Source organism: Emys orbicularis, chromosome 21 (assembly GCF_028017835.1).
Source record: "Emys orbicularis isolate rEmyOrb1 chromosome 21, rEmyOrb1.hap1, whole genome shotgun sequence".
In the NCBI taxonomy this organism is placed as follows: Eukaryota; Metazoa; Chordata; order Testudines; family Emydidae; genus Emys; species Emys orbicularis.
In genome coordinates this window covers 6,476,441-6,494,090 of record NC_088703.1, presented here as the reverse complement: position 1 = coordinate 6,494,090, position 17,650 = coordinate 6,476,441, and the positions used below count along the sequence as shown (strand labels likewise).

Genomic DNA, 17,650 nt, shown 5'->3' with positions numbered 1-17,650 from the left:
TACCCCCAAATGGGGACAAAAAGAAAAGTAAGTGGAGTAAGAAAATACCACCATGGCTAAAGAGTAAATAAGGTAATTAGAGGTTAAAAAAAGGGCATCCTTTAAACATTGGAAGTCAAACCCTACTGGGAAAAATAAAAGGAGCATAAATTCTGGCAAGTCAAGTTTGAAAGTATAATTAGGCAGGCCAAAAAAAATCATTTGAGGAGCAACTACAAAAAGTTACTAAAATAACACCAATTTTTTTTTTTTTTGAAGTACATGCATGCGTCAAGCACCTTCCCAGACCACCCCACGTTGATGTCAGTGAAACACCCATGGTGATCAACAAGCGCCTGCAATACCATGTACCTCTTTCTATTGAGGTACTCCACTGGAAGATGGTCCGGACCCAAAATTGGAATGCGTGTTCCATCTGTTGCCCCTCTACAGTTAGGGAATCCCATTTCCATAAAAACATCCACTCTTTCACACACATTGCCAAGAGTCACGGTTCTTGGTAGCACAATGCGATTAATGGCCCTGCGCACTTGTGTTAACAGCTCCTACGGTCAACTTCCCAACTCCAACTTGATTTGTGACTGGCAGCAGTCCAGGGTCACCAGCTTCCACACAGCGATGGCCACACACTTCTCCCTGAGTGTGCAGCTCTCGTTCGGTGTCCTTGCACCGCAGGGCTGGGGCGAGCTCTGCACACAGTTCCAGGAAGGTGGCTTTCCTCATCCAAAAGTTCTGCAACCACTCTGTATTGTTATGCATGTCTGCGATGACTTGCAATCCCACCACTCTGTGCCTGTTTCCTGTGCGCAAAAGCAATAGTCTACCATGTGCAGCTGCTCTGTGAATGCCAAAAGTAATCTAGTGTTGCTTCTTTCTGTGGCATACAGCAGGTCAGGCAACTCTGATTCCTGTTCCGATTGGTAGCTCATGATTAACTTCATGACCATCCGCGATGTGTTCATAACAGTGACCACAACAGTAGAGAGCAGTGCGGGATCCATCCTTTCACACACAAATGGCAGGCGCACAGTACACAGAAATGCCATGAAAAGCAGTCAGAAGACTGTGGAATGCTGGGACAGAAAATAATACATCCTATGATGCGCTGTGATCAACTCCACATTCCCACAAGTCCTAGCTGCTGAAAGTGGCAAGTTGCACACTGGGATAGGTACACACAGTGCACTGCTCTCACTCTTGATGCTAGAGACCCAAGTGTGGACGTGCTCTGCCGACAAAGGGAGGGTAGTGCAACATGCAATAGCGATAAAATTATAGTGCTTTTTGATCGTCGACACAACTTTTGTCAAAAAGCCTCTAGTTTAGACAAGGCCTAAGAGAACTAGTAGGTACAGTCTGAAGGGAAAAAATAGCTCAGAAAAACTGGTAGTTTGTCAAGAACACAATACCAAAGGCATAACTGACATGAAGGAGAGAAAATAAGGATAGTAAGAAGCCAAGATAGCACCACAGGAGCTCTTTAATAAAGGACCTGAAAATAAAATGGAATCCTACAAAAGGTGGAAATGCGGACAAATTGCAGTGGAGTATAGAAGGAGAGCACAAGCATGTAGGGACAAAATCTAAAAGGCTAAGTCACAAATAACTTTTACACCTATCAAGGGATAGAAAAGACAAGAAACGGTTCTATAAATACATTAGGAGCTAGAGAAAGACAAAGGAAGGTGTAACTCCTCTAGTTAGCAGGGAAGAAAAACTAGTAACTGATGACATCAAGAAAGCTCAAGTATTTAATGCCTATTTTGCTTCAGTCTTTACTAAAAAAGGTAAATGGTGACCTTAAGCTTAACACAATTAATATTAACAATGAAGGGGCAGGAAGAGAAGCCAAAATAGGAGAACAGATTAAGGAATATTTAGATAAGTTGAATGTGTTCAAGTCAGCAGAGCTTGATTAAATTCCCTTTAGGGTATCCAAGAAACTAGCTGAAGCAGTTTCAGAACCATTAGCAATTATCTGGAGGACTAATTAGGTCTCTGAAGACTACAGAAGGGCAAACTTAGTACACCTCTACCTCAATATAATGCTGTCCTCGGGAGCCAAAAAAATCTTACTGTGTTATAGGTGAAACCGCGTTATATCGAACTTGCTTTGATCCACCGGAGTGTGCAGCCCCGCCCCCCCAGAGCACTGCTTTACCGCATTATATCCAAATTGGTGTTATATCGGGTCACATTATATTGGGGTAGAGGTGTACCTATCTTTAAACACAGGAACAAAAAAAATACTTGGTTAATTAAAGAGCAGTCAATCCTTACTTCAATACCTGGAAAGAAACTGAAACAAAATTATTAAACAAACAATTTGTAAGCATCTAGAGAATAATAGTGTAATAAGTTATAGCCAGCATGGATTTATCAAATCATGCCAAGCCAACCTGACTTCCTTCTTTGACAGGCCTAGTGGATGGGGGAACAGCAGATGTGATATAGCTTTACTTTAGTAAAGTTTTTGACATAGTCCCATATGATATTCTCACAAACTAGAGAAATATGGTCTAGGTAGAGTCACAACTAGTTGAAAGACTGTACTTAAAAAGTAGTTATCAATAGTTTGTCAAACGTGGAGGGTGTATTTTGTGGGGTCCTGCAGGGATAAATTCTAGGTCCAGTACTATGCAGTGTTTTCATTAGTGACTTGGATAAGGGAGTTGAGAGTATGCTTCTAAAATCTGCAGATGACACCAAGCTGAGAGGGGTTGCAAGAACTTTGGTGGAGAGGATTAGAATTCAAAATGACCTTTACAAATTGGAGAATTGGACTGAATGAACAAGATTAAATTCAATAAAGGCAAGTGCAATATTCTTCACTTGAGAAGGAAATAAAATCAAATGCACAACTAGGAAATGGGGAATAACTGGTTAAGTGCTGAAAAGGATCTGGTGGTTATAGCAGTCAACAATGTGATGCAGCTGCAAAAGAGGATATCATCATTCTGGCATCTATTAACAGGAATTTGATCCGTAAAATACTGAATGTAATTGTCCCACACTACTCGGCACTGGGTGAAGCCTCAGCTGGAGTATTGTGTCCATTTCTGGGTACCACACTTTAGGAAAGATGTGGAGAAATTCAAGATAGTCCAAAGGAGAGCAACAAAAATAATGAAAGCAGGGGGTTGGACTTGATGACTTCTTGAGCTCCCTTCCAGCCCTACATTTCTGTTCTTTGTTTTCTCCCATGCTGCTCATGGGAAGAGCTTCCCATAAATATCCCCAGACCTACCTCATTACATTTGGGAGAGCTTCTAACAAGGAGGTCTATGGTCAATGGGGGAGTTGAGGAGAGAACACAAGGAATGGTCCCAGGAGGTGGGGAGGGGTGAGATCAGTTAGAGGAAGGAGTGTGGGGGTGACAGTAGTTTGTTACCCAGGGTTTTCAGAACCCCCATCAGGGGCAACTTAACTATTTCACTCCCGGTGGTGTTAGGAATAAATCAGTAGGCACACAGCGATTCTGTCTGATCTAGGATTAAATGCAAGTCAGCATGCTCTTGTCTACCACTGCAGTTTATTAGATTTAAGCACACACAGACATAAGCAATAGGTTTAGAACATCCCAGATATTTACCTATATTCTGAGACGGTATTGAGTAATCAACGACAGGTCGGCGCTAGCCAAATGCCTCCCTGCCAGGGAGTAAAGAAAAGTCTCTGACAGGATAGCTCTCGAGGACTGCTTCAGAGTACACTCTATTATCTAAACTTTTTATAATAACTCTACAAAACACATAGGTCATAATGACTCCTACTAAATCATCAGTTTTCCTAACTTTCCATGAACTTTTAATATCAGAGACGTCTAGATTCAAGGCTGTCCATTCACATATCTTCTTTCATTCTCAGTTATTTACTTTTTCCTCCCCTCCTCCCATTCTGATTAGCAAAACCACCAGTAGTTATGACCTTACATCTGAAAGCCGGTCTCCAAATTAATCCTTAGCTATGCGGTGTTCTGTTTCATTAGGTCATAGTGGCTGAGTGCATATAATATGGTTGCAATTAGCTTGATAACATTCTGGGGTATATTCACCCCTCAATCCAGGGCAACATCGTTGACAGGGGTAGCTACATCTGTGTGTCCTTCCTCGTCTCTCTGAGTGCCCCCCTTCAGCTGTCAGGCCTCATGCCTTTCCCCCTCCTGCAATGTCTGTGGGCCTGCCTCTGTCAGTAAGAAGCAGTTCCATGAGGACTTACCCTCTGGCTGGAATTTTCCCTTTCTGGGATATGGAGGTACCTGCTCTGGATTTTAGGAGCCCCTTTGATCATGAGTGTCTGGCTGTGTGTCTTCCCAGTAGACCTGGGCACAGTTAAATTCCTCATAAGAAGAGCTGGCCCCAGGATTTTACTCATTTAATATGATCTGGAGTTAAAATAACAGAACTTCCTGTGTGGGTGACAAATGTCCCATGAATTCACCTGATCTCACTTATCTTCTTTCCCCTGGGCAGGGTTTCCAGTTTCCAAACCTGATATCATCTCCCAACTGGAACGAGGGGAAGAGTCGTGGGTCTCAGATCTCCAGGGCTCAGAGGAAAGAGAGATCCTGAGAGGCATCTGCACAGGTGAGCAATCATTAAACCAACTCAGAAACTGTCAGTACCTGACGGAAACAGCTGGGATTCCCAGCAAAGACCTTGTGAGCTCTCTGAGTTCAGGATTGTCCCCAGCAGGTGTCATATTCTCAGGGCAGATATTGCTCATGGTTTACTACCCATCCTGACTAACTCCTGGCAGTAGTTCCTTCCCTGAACTCGCTTCTCCCTGAGTGTTTGGATGCAAACTGGATGCAGAATTGATCCCCTCTTCTCTCCTCTTTGGGGATTTTTTTTCCATCTGCAGCTGCTCTTTTGGTTTGTTCTCCCCTATTCCATTCCTGTTTCTGAGGCTTTTCTTTCTCTGTCCCAGCAGGTGATGGGATGCTGAGTGAGACCATGAAGCAGAAAGATGGTGAGCAAGTGGAACCACCTGGGGCGTTATTGCAAAGATGCAAAGGGAGTGTGACCAGGAGTTGTGAGCAGGGAAAGGCCTGTGAGAGTCAGCACATTCCAGAGAAATGGCAGGGAAACCAGCCAGTGCAGAAATTTGGTAAATCTCTTAATTATCAGGGAACTCAGAAAGGCCACAAGGAAACCACAGACCAGCAGAGAATCCCCATGGGAGAGAGAAACACATGCACTGAGTGTGGGGAAAAGTTCAGTAGGCACTCACGCCTTATTAGCCATCAGAGAATCCATACTCGAGAGCAACCCTATGAATGCTGTGAGTGCGGGAAAACCTTCACTCAGAGCTCAACCCTTATTAAACATCACAAAGTCCACACAGGGGAGAAACCCTATGAATGCTGTGAGTGCGGGAAAACTTTCACTCGGAGCTCAAACCTCATTGCACATCAGAGAATCCACACAGGGGAGAAACCCTATAAATGCTGTGAATGCGGGAGAACATTCACTCTTAGCTCAACCCTCATTGCACATCAGAGAATCCATACAAGGGAGAAACCCTATGAATGCTGTGAGTGCGGGAAAACCTTCACTCAGCGCTCAAACCTTATTACACATAAGAGGATCCACACAGGGGAGAAACCCTATGCATGTTGTGAATGCAAGAAAACCTTCACTCAAAGGGCATCTCTTATTAGCCATCAGAGAACCCATACAGGGGAGAAACCCTATGAATGCTGGGAGTGCGGGAAAACCTTCATTGTGATCTCAAATCTTATTAAACATCAGAAGAACCACACAGGGGAGAAACCCTACGAATGCTGGGAGTGCGGGAAAACCTTCGCTTGGAGCTCAAACCTTAGTTCACATCAGAGAATCCATACAGAAGAGAAACCGTATAAATGCAGTGAATGCGGGAAAACCTTCACTCAGATCTCCCACCTTATTACACATCAGAGAATCCATACAGGGGAGAAACCCTATGAATGCCGTGAGTGCGGGAAAACCTTCACTCGGAGTTCAATCCTTATTATACATCACAGAATCCATACAGGGGAGAAACCCTACGAGTGCTGTGAGTGCGGGAAAACCTTCACTCAGAGCTCAACCCTTATTACACATCAGAGAATCCACACAAGAAAGAAACCCTATGAATGATGTGAATGCAGGAAACCTTTGCTCATGGCTCACATCTTAATGGACATCAAAGGATCCACAAAGGAGAGATCCTATGAATTCTCTGAGGGTGGGAAATTTTGTCAGAGTTCAGCCCTTATTTATTATCAGAAAAGCTGTAAGGGAGATAAATACCATAAAAACCTTGTTTAGGGCTGAGAAAAGATTTTGTTTTCCTTTTGCTAATTCCCACATAATGAACTTCAAGGCAGCATTTGTTTTCATGGTGGTCTCTCAGCTCCCCCAGCTGAGTTGTCTGCTTTTCCCTTTTGCACTCACCCTTCCTTGGGGTGAATCCCACAATTTTTTCTTTTTCACCAACTCCTTTGTCCTATGTCATGGAAATGTGTGTCCCTCCAACAGGAATGTCCATCAGCTCCAGATGGGGGAACTGGGAGTCACTTCAACTAGGTACATGGAAGTTAAATCTACCTGGGCCTTGACTGCACTAGGATATTCCATGGAGTTAGATAGCTGGAGTTAGCTATCCTGATGAAAAAATAGTGTTTTTACAGTAAAGGAAAAGCCCATGTATAGTGGCCAGGAAAATTTAGCAAATTTCCTCAAGACCTGACATAACCTCCGTCACTTCTAGTCTAAACAAATTTGGAGCATCATATTCATACCTTTCCTCCCACTGCAAAGTGATTGTTAGTCACCAGGTTCCCTCACTAGGGACAAATTGTCTCATTCCCGGTTGTTCTCACAATGCTCTGGGTTGTGCTGAATCACTGGGTTTTGTATCATTTTTCTTATTTTAAATATAACAAAGAGAAGGAGCAGGATTAGGGATAGGAAAATATGTTTTTTTCAACTTCTGTGACACCTGAAGTGGTGAGTTGGAAGGATTCCCATGTTCAGAATTAGCTCAGCAGTATTTTCTCTGTTTGAGCCGTATAGAATTTATCTTCTACACATTCTACAACTCTACCTCTCAGTGTGTCATATGATTCAGTGTTCTCAGTCCTCTGCTTGAGAATCACACTTTGTTTTCTTTGATCTTAAAACCTAGTAATTTAGGGCCTGAGATGAAATTGGCAGCGACCTGGAAAGGGAATTTGAATGGATCTCAAACACAGGGCCGTCGTTTGGCGTTTAAATCCCAGTTTCCAACGGTTAGCAAAGGGGATGGGATTGTTTGCAGATGGGAAGGTTGGCTGGGTTTTTGTTTTGTTCTGTTTCTGTTTTTTTTTTTTTTCATTACAATGATTCTAGAAGTTTTGTAAATGATACAACTCAACACTAATGAGTGAAGCGGCTTTGAATGGATCAGAGGAGAATGCAACGAGAGACCCTCTTCTCTTGGTTCTGAGTCAACACATTTAACCTGCTCTGGAATTTCTAGTTCTATGAAACTGGATGTATCTTATATCTCTCTGCGATGTGGGTTTTTCCTCTTTCTTGAGGGCCATTTGGTCACAAAACGGGATATGAGTTTGATTTGTCAAACTGTGGCTCCGATTTATTGGGGACTTTGAGAAAATGACTGTTTTAGCAAGTAGTCATTTCTTAGTTTAGTTTTGCTTTTTCCCTGCCTCCCCTCCATGACATGGAGAAACGTCAAGTGCAGTTCAGTCAACAGAAGAGAATACTCCGAGTTATTGGACATATCACCAACTGTTTTTAAATCTCCAGTCTGAAATGGCGAACAACAGCACGCCCCAAATTATGCAACTGACGGGAGTAACTGGATACAGTCACAGTGCTGTTCAATTGTTTAGGTCAATATTGTCTCAGGTGATCTGGGCAGAGAATTCCACAGTAAGTGATTAGGAACTAGGCAAAAGGCTCGTATATGTTTCCCAAGGCAGTTGTGATGCAGGGTCTTGTGACAGACTTGTTCACACCCTGCACACTATTACAGTAATTTTTGTATAAGGCATGTCTTGTGAGGTACCATTTAAAAATTCATAATTTGCTGATCAATAGTATGGAAAAGTACACATAGCCGCACTGTATGTAATGTAATAAACACAAGCTGAAATCATGGCTAAAAGTATGTTTGGCAGATAAATGTGAGGAATGGCCAAAAACAATTCCTCAGAGATCAAATGACACCTCAGCCAAGTGTAAACAAGGCTGATGGACCATGCTAAGTGGCAGGAAAGGGGGCAAGAGCAAAAAGATCTGCATTTTAGGCCTTGTCTACACTACAGAGTTTTTTGTTAACAAAATGATGCCGCTTTAATTAAAGCACTTTAATTAAACTGCTGTTGTATGTTCACACTATACTTCTTGTGTTGGCAGAGCGCATCCACACTAGCAGGTCTTGCACTGACACACAAAGCAGTGCACTGTGCAACAGGACACAGGCTGCTTTGGGAAGGGCTTGCATGATGCAGGTTTCTCAATCCCATTGTTCCAGGGGCATCCTACTAGATTGCCAGCTGTTTTTCAATGGAAGTGTGTGACAGGGAGTGTGTGGGGGGGGGGGGGAAACAAAGACAGAGTGTGTCTTGTGGGAGAGTGAGTACTCGTCATTCTGTCTCTTTAAGTTCAGACAGCAGCCAGAAGCAACCAGTCCTGAGGTAGGACACCACACGCGCACACACACACACACACACACGCCCCTGCCTCCCTCCCTGGCTCTGCACAGCAGAGCAATCCCACCCACAGCAGCAGCCGACCTGCCATTGTGTTCCTAGTGCAGGGGAGAGCAGGAGGATTCCATGTTAATGATTTGCTCTTTGCTGCCGGAACGCAGGGCCGTCGTTTGGCGTTTAAGACGCAATATATTGATCCCCAAACGCGCTCCCCGTCGACTCCGGAACTCCACCGGAGCGAGCGGCGGTAGCGGAGTCGACGGGGGAGCCGCGGCCATCGATCCCGCGCCGTGAGGACCCAAGGTAAATCGATCTAAGATACTTCGACTTCAGCTACGCTATTCACATAGCTGAAGTTGCGTATCTTAGATCGATTCCCCCCCCCCCCCAGTGTAGACCAGCCCAAAGGGGGAACAGGACTATAAAAAGAAGGGGGAAGACACCTCTCAAAACACTTCCCTCTCTCTCCCTGTCCATTGCATTCTTTGCAACTGAGAAGACAAAATGACACAGCTGTTGAGCTTTGGGGGAGGGGTCCTGGCCTAAAGAGTTTGGTCAGTGAGACTGCTGAAGCATGTAGGTGAGAAAATTTTGCCTTGAAACTAGAAATTTCTTAAGTCTGTGTTAGTGAGCATTTATCTTTGTTTTTCTTGTAACCATTTTAACTTTTATGCCTCATTACCTGTACTCATAAAATCTGTCTCTTTGTAGTTAATAAACTTGTTTTCTGTTTTCTATAAGCCAGTGCGTTTAAACTGAAGTTTCTGAATAACTAAGGCTATGTTTACGTCACGGAGATCATGGAAGTCACGGAATCCGTAACTTCCACAGACCTCCATGACATTCTCTGCTTCAGCCCCAGGGGCTGCGACACTTCTGAAGCTGGCAACCAACTGGGCCCTGCAAGGTTCCAGCGACAGGTGACAGACTCCTGAGGGAGCCCTCCTCAGGGTTCCAGCAATGGGTGACAGCCTCGTGTGGGGGGAAGGGGACGCCGCAGGTGAGTGGCTGGGGGTATCCTGTTTTCTTTTGGGGAAATACGGTCACCCTGCAGCTCTTGGCTGCCTCCTCCGCCCCCCCCCCCCCCGCAGCTTCCAGCTGCTGTGGGCGGAGGGGGAACCCCACAGCTCCCAGCTACCACGGTGGTGGGGGAAGCCATGGAGCCGCAGCAGCAAAAGTCACAGACAGGTCACGGGCAATCAACAAAAATTCACAGACGCCGTGACCTGTCTGTGACTTTTACTAAAAATAACCATGACAAAATCTTAGCCTTACGAATAACTCATTGAAATAAACTGGCATATTATTCTCTTAAAGGTTTACTGGACATCAAATATGTTGTACTGTCCAGGAGAGGGCGGGGCAGCACAGGATATACATTTCTGGGGGAAATCGGGAACTGGGCATGTGTTGCGGTTATACCCTGAAGTATAACCAAGGCTGAGTGTAACCCAAGTGTGGCTGGCAGGCTGCAGTTACACACACACACTCTGGGTGTGGCTTGCATGCTGAAAGGCTGTTTGTGAGCGGCCCAGGTGGGAGCTACTTCAGCAAGGCATTGTAAGGCATCCAGGATTTCAGGGCAGGGGTAATACAGCTGCTCATTAGTCTGGATTGTACCCTGGTATGTCACAGCTCTACAGGATGTTACTCCTGACGTCATCTCCTAGCTAAGCCTGTGGTTTGGGAAATGCTGTCCCTAACTATGGCGATGTGGAGGAAATAAAAGTGTGTTTTTGTTGACTTCATCCCTCAGCAGGAACTGCAAATGTCTGTGAAATATAATCAGTGTTGAAGCTGAGATAGCTGCAGGAAAATAAATAACTATTTTTGCTTAGAAACCCCATCTCAGGTAGCCAACAGAGATTGTGACTGAGGCTTATGTCTAGTTCCTACTGACACCAGTTTAAAGGAATAAATGGCCATGTTTGCAGAATGTATTCCTGACTAGCACTGCTGAGATTTTGGGTGGTTTATTAAAGGAATCTACTCCAGGGAAGTGTACTTTTAGCACGTTGAAGGGTTTGGCAAGAACTCGGATAGAAATAGCAGGCACCCAGCTGTTGGTTTTTACCCCAGAGAAGGAAGCTATGGAGAGCTATGGTCCACATCAAACTATTTTTAGAATACTGCTCCCTGCTTCAGTGGCATTGATTACAGCCCCAAAGGATGCCAGGGTTAGATGGGAAACAATTGTCCTTTACCATTTGGCACCAAAGTGTCAGGAGGAAAAGAGAGAAAGTTGGTGCCTTCACAGGACATTCCTTGCCTGGATTCCAATCTGGCTGCCTGGTTGGACAAAAAGGACATTTGTGGTGGGTGAATGATGGTAACTGTTAGAAGAAAAAGAGCAGGTTGACCCAGAGGTGGATATGAGTACTGGCTTCTTTATTGCGATACTTGTTCCCCTGAACCCAATTGTCTAGTAAGCACCGAATTGATTACAGCACACTCTTTTTGTTTAGATTAGTACATACACGACTACATCCATTACAACACCCCCAAACCCCTTATTAATAGAAACACCCATTGTTAGTAAACCCACCCCTATCCATTACTCATAACATTACAGTTACTTTTACCTTGAAGATACATTTATTTGCAACAAATTGTTGCCATAAATCTCCCTCATCAGCAGTTCTCAGGGGTGGGAGGAAGGGTCCGTGAACAGTTCTCAGGGGAGAGGGGGAAAGGGGCCGTAAACCAGGGCTTGTTTATGTAGCTGGGAAAGGGAGGGAGGGGAAGATAAGGATAGAACAAGAAGCAATGGGCTTAAACTGCAGCAAGGGAGGTTTAGGTTGGACATTAGGAAAAAGTTCCTAACTGTCAGGGTGGTTAAACACTGGAATAAATTGCCTAGGGAGGTTGTGGAATCTCCATCTCTGGAGATATTTAAGAATAGGTTAGATAAATGTCTATCAGGGATGGTCTAGACAGTATTTGGTCCTGCCATGAGGGCAGGGGACTGGACTCGATGACCTCTCGAGGTCCTTTCCAGTCCTAGAATCTATGAATCTATGAATCTATTCCTTTTACCTTCTTTTACACAAAGGGCATTTCTTCTGCAGCTGCATCCTTATCAATCTTTATGAGCAACAGAGATGGGAAGAATCTGGCAACTTATATTTTAGACAAATACTAAAAAAATCTGCAACTTATGTATTAAACAAAGTAATACTAAAGAATGTGTAACTTATGTATTAGACACAAAAAAATTGCCTACATATGCCTTTGTCCCCTAATACCATGTCAGCACATTAGCAGCTTATTGTTATACTTTATCCCAACAGTAACCACACTTTCACCCTTTGTAAATGGGACATTCTACACCCCCGGGGAGTGCCCTGTGGCTCCATATTCATCATTTGTATATATTTGTGATATTGCATATAAATCAGGCCATGTGAGGTATCGTAGGAAAGGTTATGATCTGCTGAAACCCCCTGTCCATTTAAATATATCATGAATGCATATGAAGTTATGAGAATTGTGTTGTATGACTGTCACTAAAATATACTGTGTGTTTGGGAAGTGCCTAGATACTAGCTCCCCAAAAGACAGTAACCAGGGAGCTAACCATCATCCAGCAAGGGAGCTACAATGCAATGACTCACATGCACTCACTCACTCCCACACCAAGGGAATTGCTCAATCTTGCATGGTGACTTAGCAGTGCCCAGCAGACATGCCTGGACTCATGTCCAAGCACATAGGCCTAAGGGTATAAAACAGAACTCAGTGGCCCCATGCTGGGCCTTTCTCCTGCCCCCACCTATGCTGCAAGCAACAAGGACGCTCAGAAGACTGAAGATTCCAACAGGGGGCACTGGCCCAGGTTTCAAGGTGAAATCTGTGTACTATGAACTGCAATATGCAGTGGGGTGAGAAAAACTGCTTACTCTACATGTTGCCCAGTCTAATAGGGTTGAGAGTTTAGACTGCGTGCTTCTTTTCTTTTCTTTTGGTAACCACTCGGACTTTTTGCCTATTACTTATAATCACTTAAAATCTCTCTTTTGTAGTCAATAAACTTGTTTTACTGTTTATCTTTACCAGCAAGGTTGCCTGAAGAGTTTGGTAAATCTGCTCAGGTTTACAAAGGCTGGTGTATATCCACTTTCCATTGATGAAGTGGGGAACCAATGAATAAACTTGCACTGCTTGTCTTGAGTGCCTGCCACACACACAGTGCAGGAGCTTGGAAGGGAGGGAACATCGCACCCACTGCACAGAGCAGGAATGGGTAAGTTCTATGTGTCTGCGTAAGGTGGGTGAGGAATGTCTTTTATTGGACTAACTTCTGTTGGTGAGCAAGACAAGCTTTCCATAAGCCCTCCCTCTTTTAGAAGTGAGGGGACCCTGGCCCACAGCCCCCCCTGTTCTGGTGCCCCTTCGCTGAGTTGCTCCAACATCAGCACAGCAGCAGGAGGCGTCCCACAGCTGGGGCAGGTCTAGGACCCAGACGTCAAGCACAAGTGCAGAGGCATGCAAATCCCATAGCCAATGAAGTGGCACAAAGTCCAAAGAAGGAGAAAATGAACTCAGGGATGCTAGAATAAACAAAGTTGTGGCTCGGTCTTTCTCATTAAAATTTATTTTCTACTTACACTCAGGTACATGATGCTACAGTTTAGCAATCATTGCAACCGCAAGTGACAAGTCCCTATTTGGAAATAAATCTCTTACTACTACTTCTATGTGTTTATTCTCCGAACCCTCCCACACCTTTCCCATACACATTCTCTCTTTCTCTGAGGCTCCAAATTCCCAGATGCCACTGAAAATCATTGAAAGTGACGGAAAAGACAGAGCACTGGAGAACAGACCAGCAAAAGCCTGAGATAGCTAATGCTGCCCCACCAGCACCCCCCCTTTCCTCCCTGGAGTTTTATCCTGTTACGGTCGCTGCAGCTCTGCTCATCATCTGTTGCACAGAAAACGGGGAATGTATGCAAAATGTGTTGTTTGACCAACAGGGTTCCACAAAATGCCATCACAAACTGGCTCTACAGTAAGAGGAAGAACAACAATTTGCTTAGCAATAATTGATCAGTGAAGAGTCAGAAGATGGTGGTGACGTGAGAGAGGAGGAAATCATGAGATCGTGAGTTAGGAAGAACAACAGCAGTAGCACTGTGGTGTGTAGCAAGGATGGGAGGAAGATACACACAATCTGGAGAAAGGGGTAAACAGTGAGGTGGCAAAGTTTGCAGATGATACTAAACTGCTCAAGATAGTTAAGACCAAAGCAGACTGTGACGAACTTCAAAAAGAGCTCACAAAACTAAGTGATTGGGCAACAAAATGGCAAATGAAATTTAATGTGGATAAATGTAAAGTAATGCACATTGGAAAAAATAACCCCAACTATACATACAATATGATGGGGGCTAATTTAGCTACAACAAGTCAGGAAAAAGATCTTGGCGTCATCGTGGATAGTTCTCTGAAGATGTCCACGCAGTGTGCAGAGGCGGTCAAAAAAGCAAACAGGATATTAGGAATCATTAAAAAGGGAATAGAGAATAAGACTGAGAATATATTATTGCCCTTATATAAATCGATGGTACGCCCACATCTCAAATACTGCGTACAGATGTGGTCTCCTCATCTCAAAAAAGATATACTGGCACTAGAAAAGGTTCAGAGAAGGGCAACTAAAATGATTAGGGGTTTGGAACGGGTCCCATATGAGGAGAGATTAAAGAGGCTAGGACTCTTCAGCTTGGAAAAGAGGAGACTAAGGGGGGATATGATAGAGGAATATAAAATCATGAGTGATGTGGAGAAAGTGGATAAGGAAAAGTTATTTACTTATTCCCATAATACAAGAACTAGGGGTCACCAAATGAAATTAATAGGCAGCAGGTTTAAAACAAATACAAGGAAGTTCTTCTTCACGCAGCGCACAGTCAACTTGTGGAACTCCTTACCTGAGGAAGTTGTGAAGGCTAGGACTATAACAGCATTTAAAAGAGAACTGGATAAATTCATGGTGGTTAAGTCCATTAATGGCTATTAGCCAGGATGGGTAAGGAATGGTGTCCCTAGCCTCTGTTTGTCAGAGGATGGAGATGGATGGCAGGAGAGAGATCACTTGATCATTGCCTGTTGGTCCACTCCCTCTGGGGCACCTGGCATTGGCCACTGTCGGTAGACAGGATACTGGGCTAGATGGACCTTTGGTCTGACCTGGTACGGCCGTTCTTATGTTCTAACCACACACACACTTTACTATGGACAAAATAAATGTTGTAAACCTGTGTCTTTTAAAGAATTGTATTGTATAATAATTTATAGTACAAAAGGTCCCGAAATCACTCAACTATACTACATGTTAAACTCTGTTGGGCAGTATGGTTTAGCAGCACTATTAACAGGTAAGTCTACTTTTAAACACCATGGTAGGGTTAAAATATCTGTTAAGCTTTCCTACAGTACAACACATTTCTCCACAAGCTTACACCAACCAGTTTACATTCAGTGTCTGTATTGCTTCATATGGAAACATTCAAAACAGGCAGATACACGGTGACATTATATTTGTCCAATCAGCAGCATTCATTGTATTTCATAAAGCAGCCCGGTGCAAATAACATATTGCTACTAACAATAATAAAAATAAAACCAGCTGCCCTCTTACCTTAAACATCAGTGAAGTAAACTCCGGCGCCTGGACTTGGCACCATAGGTGTCGATGATCTGCTCAGGGTTAATGTCTCTGGTAAGGTCACTTTCAGTGTGCAGTAAACACAAAGCTGACAGTCTCTCTTGACCCACTGTGGATCGTACCCAGCGTGTGGCAGAAAACGACGTCTCACCTCCAGCTGTGCCAGCAGGTCAGGGCCAATTTCAACAGTTTTGTAAAATTTGGATAAAATGTTGAAGCAGCTGCCTGCAGGCTCTCCAGCATGATCTCTGGCAAACCCACCCTGAACCAACTGCAGCTCGGCGCGAGCGAGTGTGGAACTGATTAAAGGGCCCTTGCATATTGACAGAGCAGCCCAGCAGTGCCACCTCTGGATCACACGGTAGCCCTGCATCTGCACTTTCAGCTAATTCCATGGACTGCGACAAAAACCTGCAATTGCATTCACCTAACAGTGTGTCCAACAGGAAAATACAGCGGTCGGCCCCATTTTTCTTTAGTGCTCTCCTTTACATCCAGCTGATAGTCTCATTGTCTGAGTGTGCTTGTAGGGTGACCAGATGTCCCAATTTTATTGGGACAGTCCCGATTTTTGGGTCTTTTTCTTATATAGGCTCCTATTACCCCCCACTCCCGTCCCGATTTTTCACATTTGCTGTCTGGTCACCCTATGTGCTTGTAACAACTGAACAGTCAAGGAAGGCTGGATCGTTTATAAGCATACTTTTCATTTGTATCAGGATGACAGGGACATCATGCAGCTCACAGAAGTTCTGGGCTTCCTCCCAAACATCATCCCACTTAGCGCTGGTTCGCATACTAATGCGTTGACAGTTCTCTGACGTACACGGCAGGCCTGAGAAAGTGTCGTGTCTTCTAGCTGCAGAGCTTTGTGCGCTATGTGACTCATACTAAGAACACGCTAAAAAAGGATCAAGCACACCCAAATCTATTTTCTGCACATTCTTCTACAAACCTGATGCTTCAATAAATCTACGGTAGGGGGGCATTGACAGTCCCAACAAACGGCCAAGAAGTGCTCTCATGGAGTTTTTTTACAGCAGATACATTTTTCCATCTGCATGCCCACGTCGTGTCACTTAAACTACACAATTCCAGTTTCACTCCAAGGGTCTTCTGGGCCTCCAAGTAAGCATGGTGTGTGCCAGGCTGTGAAAAGAAGGCAAACAAGCCCTCTAGAGTGTAAAAATATCCGGTTGCTGTTTACTTTGCAAGCCTCAACTAAAACCACATTTGATTTATGAGCCATGCGGGGTGTATATATAACAGTGGGTTGATCTTGCTGAATTTTTTGCTGTACTCCACGTCCTGCATCCTCCCCGGCATGTTTCAGCTTGCGGGACGGAGCGGCTTTCCCCCTGCGCTCAGCTGCGGAACAGCTGATTGCAGCAGGCGGGAGGTGCTGGAAGGGATGGGGAGGAGCTGATCGGCAGAGCCACTGGCGGGTGGGAGTTGCTGGGAGGAATGGGGGGAGCTGGCTGCCAGTGGGCGCTTAGCACCCACTAATTTTTTTTCTGTGGGTGCTCCAGGGCTGGAGCACCCATGCAGTCGGCACCGATGCCTGCAGCATGAGCCCCATGAGCCCAAGTCAGCTGGCACGGGCCACCCATGGGTCTTCCTTTACTATGCAGAGTGAGCGCTCTCTGACGTGTGTTGTTCACCCATAGGTGATAGGGTTTTTTTGTCTTTTATCACTTTCCTGCATGAGTTCATTCAGTGGTGTAGTGATTGTCTGGGTTCATCCACATAATTGTTATAGGGCCAAAAAGCTGAATTACTCGGTCTTCACAGACAAGGTCAGCCCCCAAACGGCTGCACTGGGCAGCACAGTATGGGGAGGAGGTGAGCAGCCCTCTGTGGTGAAAGAAATAGTTAAGGGCTATTTAGAAAAGCTGGACATGCACAAGTCCATGGGGCTGGATCTAATGCATCCGAGGGTGCTGAGGGAATTGGCTGATGTGATTGCAGGGCCATTGGCCATTATCTTTGAAAACTCGTGGCGATTGGGGGAGGTCCTGGAGGATTGGAAAAAGGCAAATATAGTGCTCATCTTTTAAAAAGGGAAGAAGGAGAATCCGGGGGGAACTACAGCCTCACCTTGGTCCCTGGAAAAATCATGGAGCAGGTCCTCAAGGGATCCATTTTGAAGCACTTGGAGGAGAGGAAGGTGATCAGAAACAGTCAATATGGATTCACGAAAGGCAAGTCATGCCTGACCAACCTGATTGCCTTCTATGATGAGATAAGTGGCTCTGAGGATAGGGGGAAAGCAGTGAATGTGATATATCTTGACTTTA

At 44.6% G+C, this 17,650-nt stretch overlaps 1 protein-coding gene across 1 annotated transcript in view; it reads left to right on the top strand.

Moving 5' to 3' along the window:
• The first annotated feature begins 4,955 nt into the window (after positions 1–4,955).
• LOC135893305 (zinc finger protein 883-like) overlaps positions 4,956–17,650 on the top strand; it is a 222,162-nt gene continuing 209,467 nt past the window's right edge. Inside the window, exon 1 of the mRNA XM_065421104.1 lies at positions 4,956–6,060. Within this exon, the coding sequence (XP_065277176.1) occupies positions 4,956–6,060 (1,105 nt within the window). The remainder of the gene's footprint in view (positions 6,061–17,650) is intronic.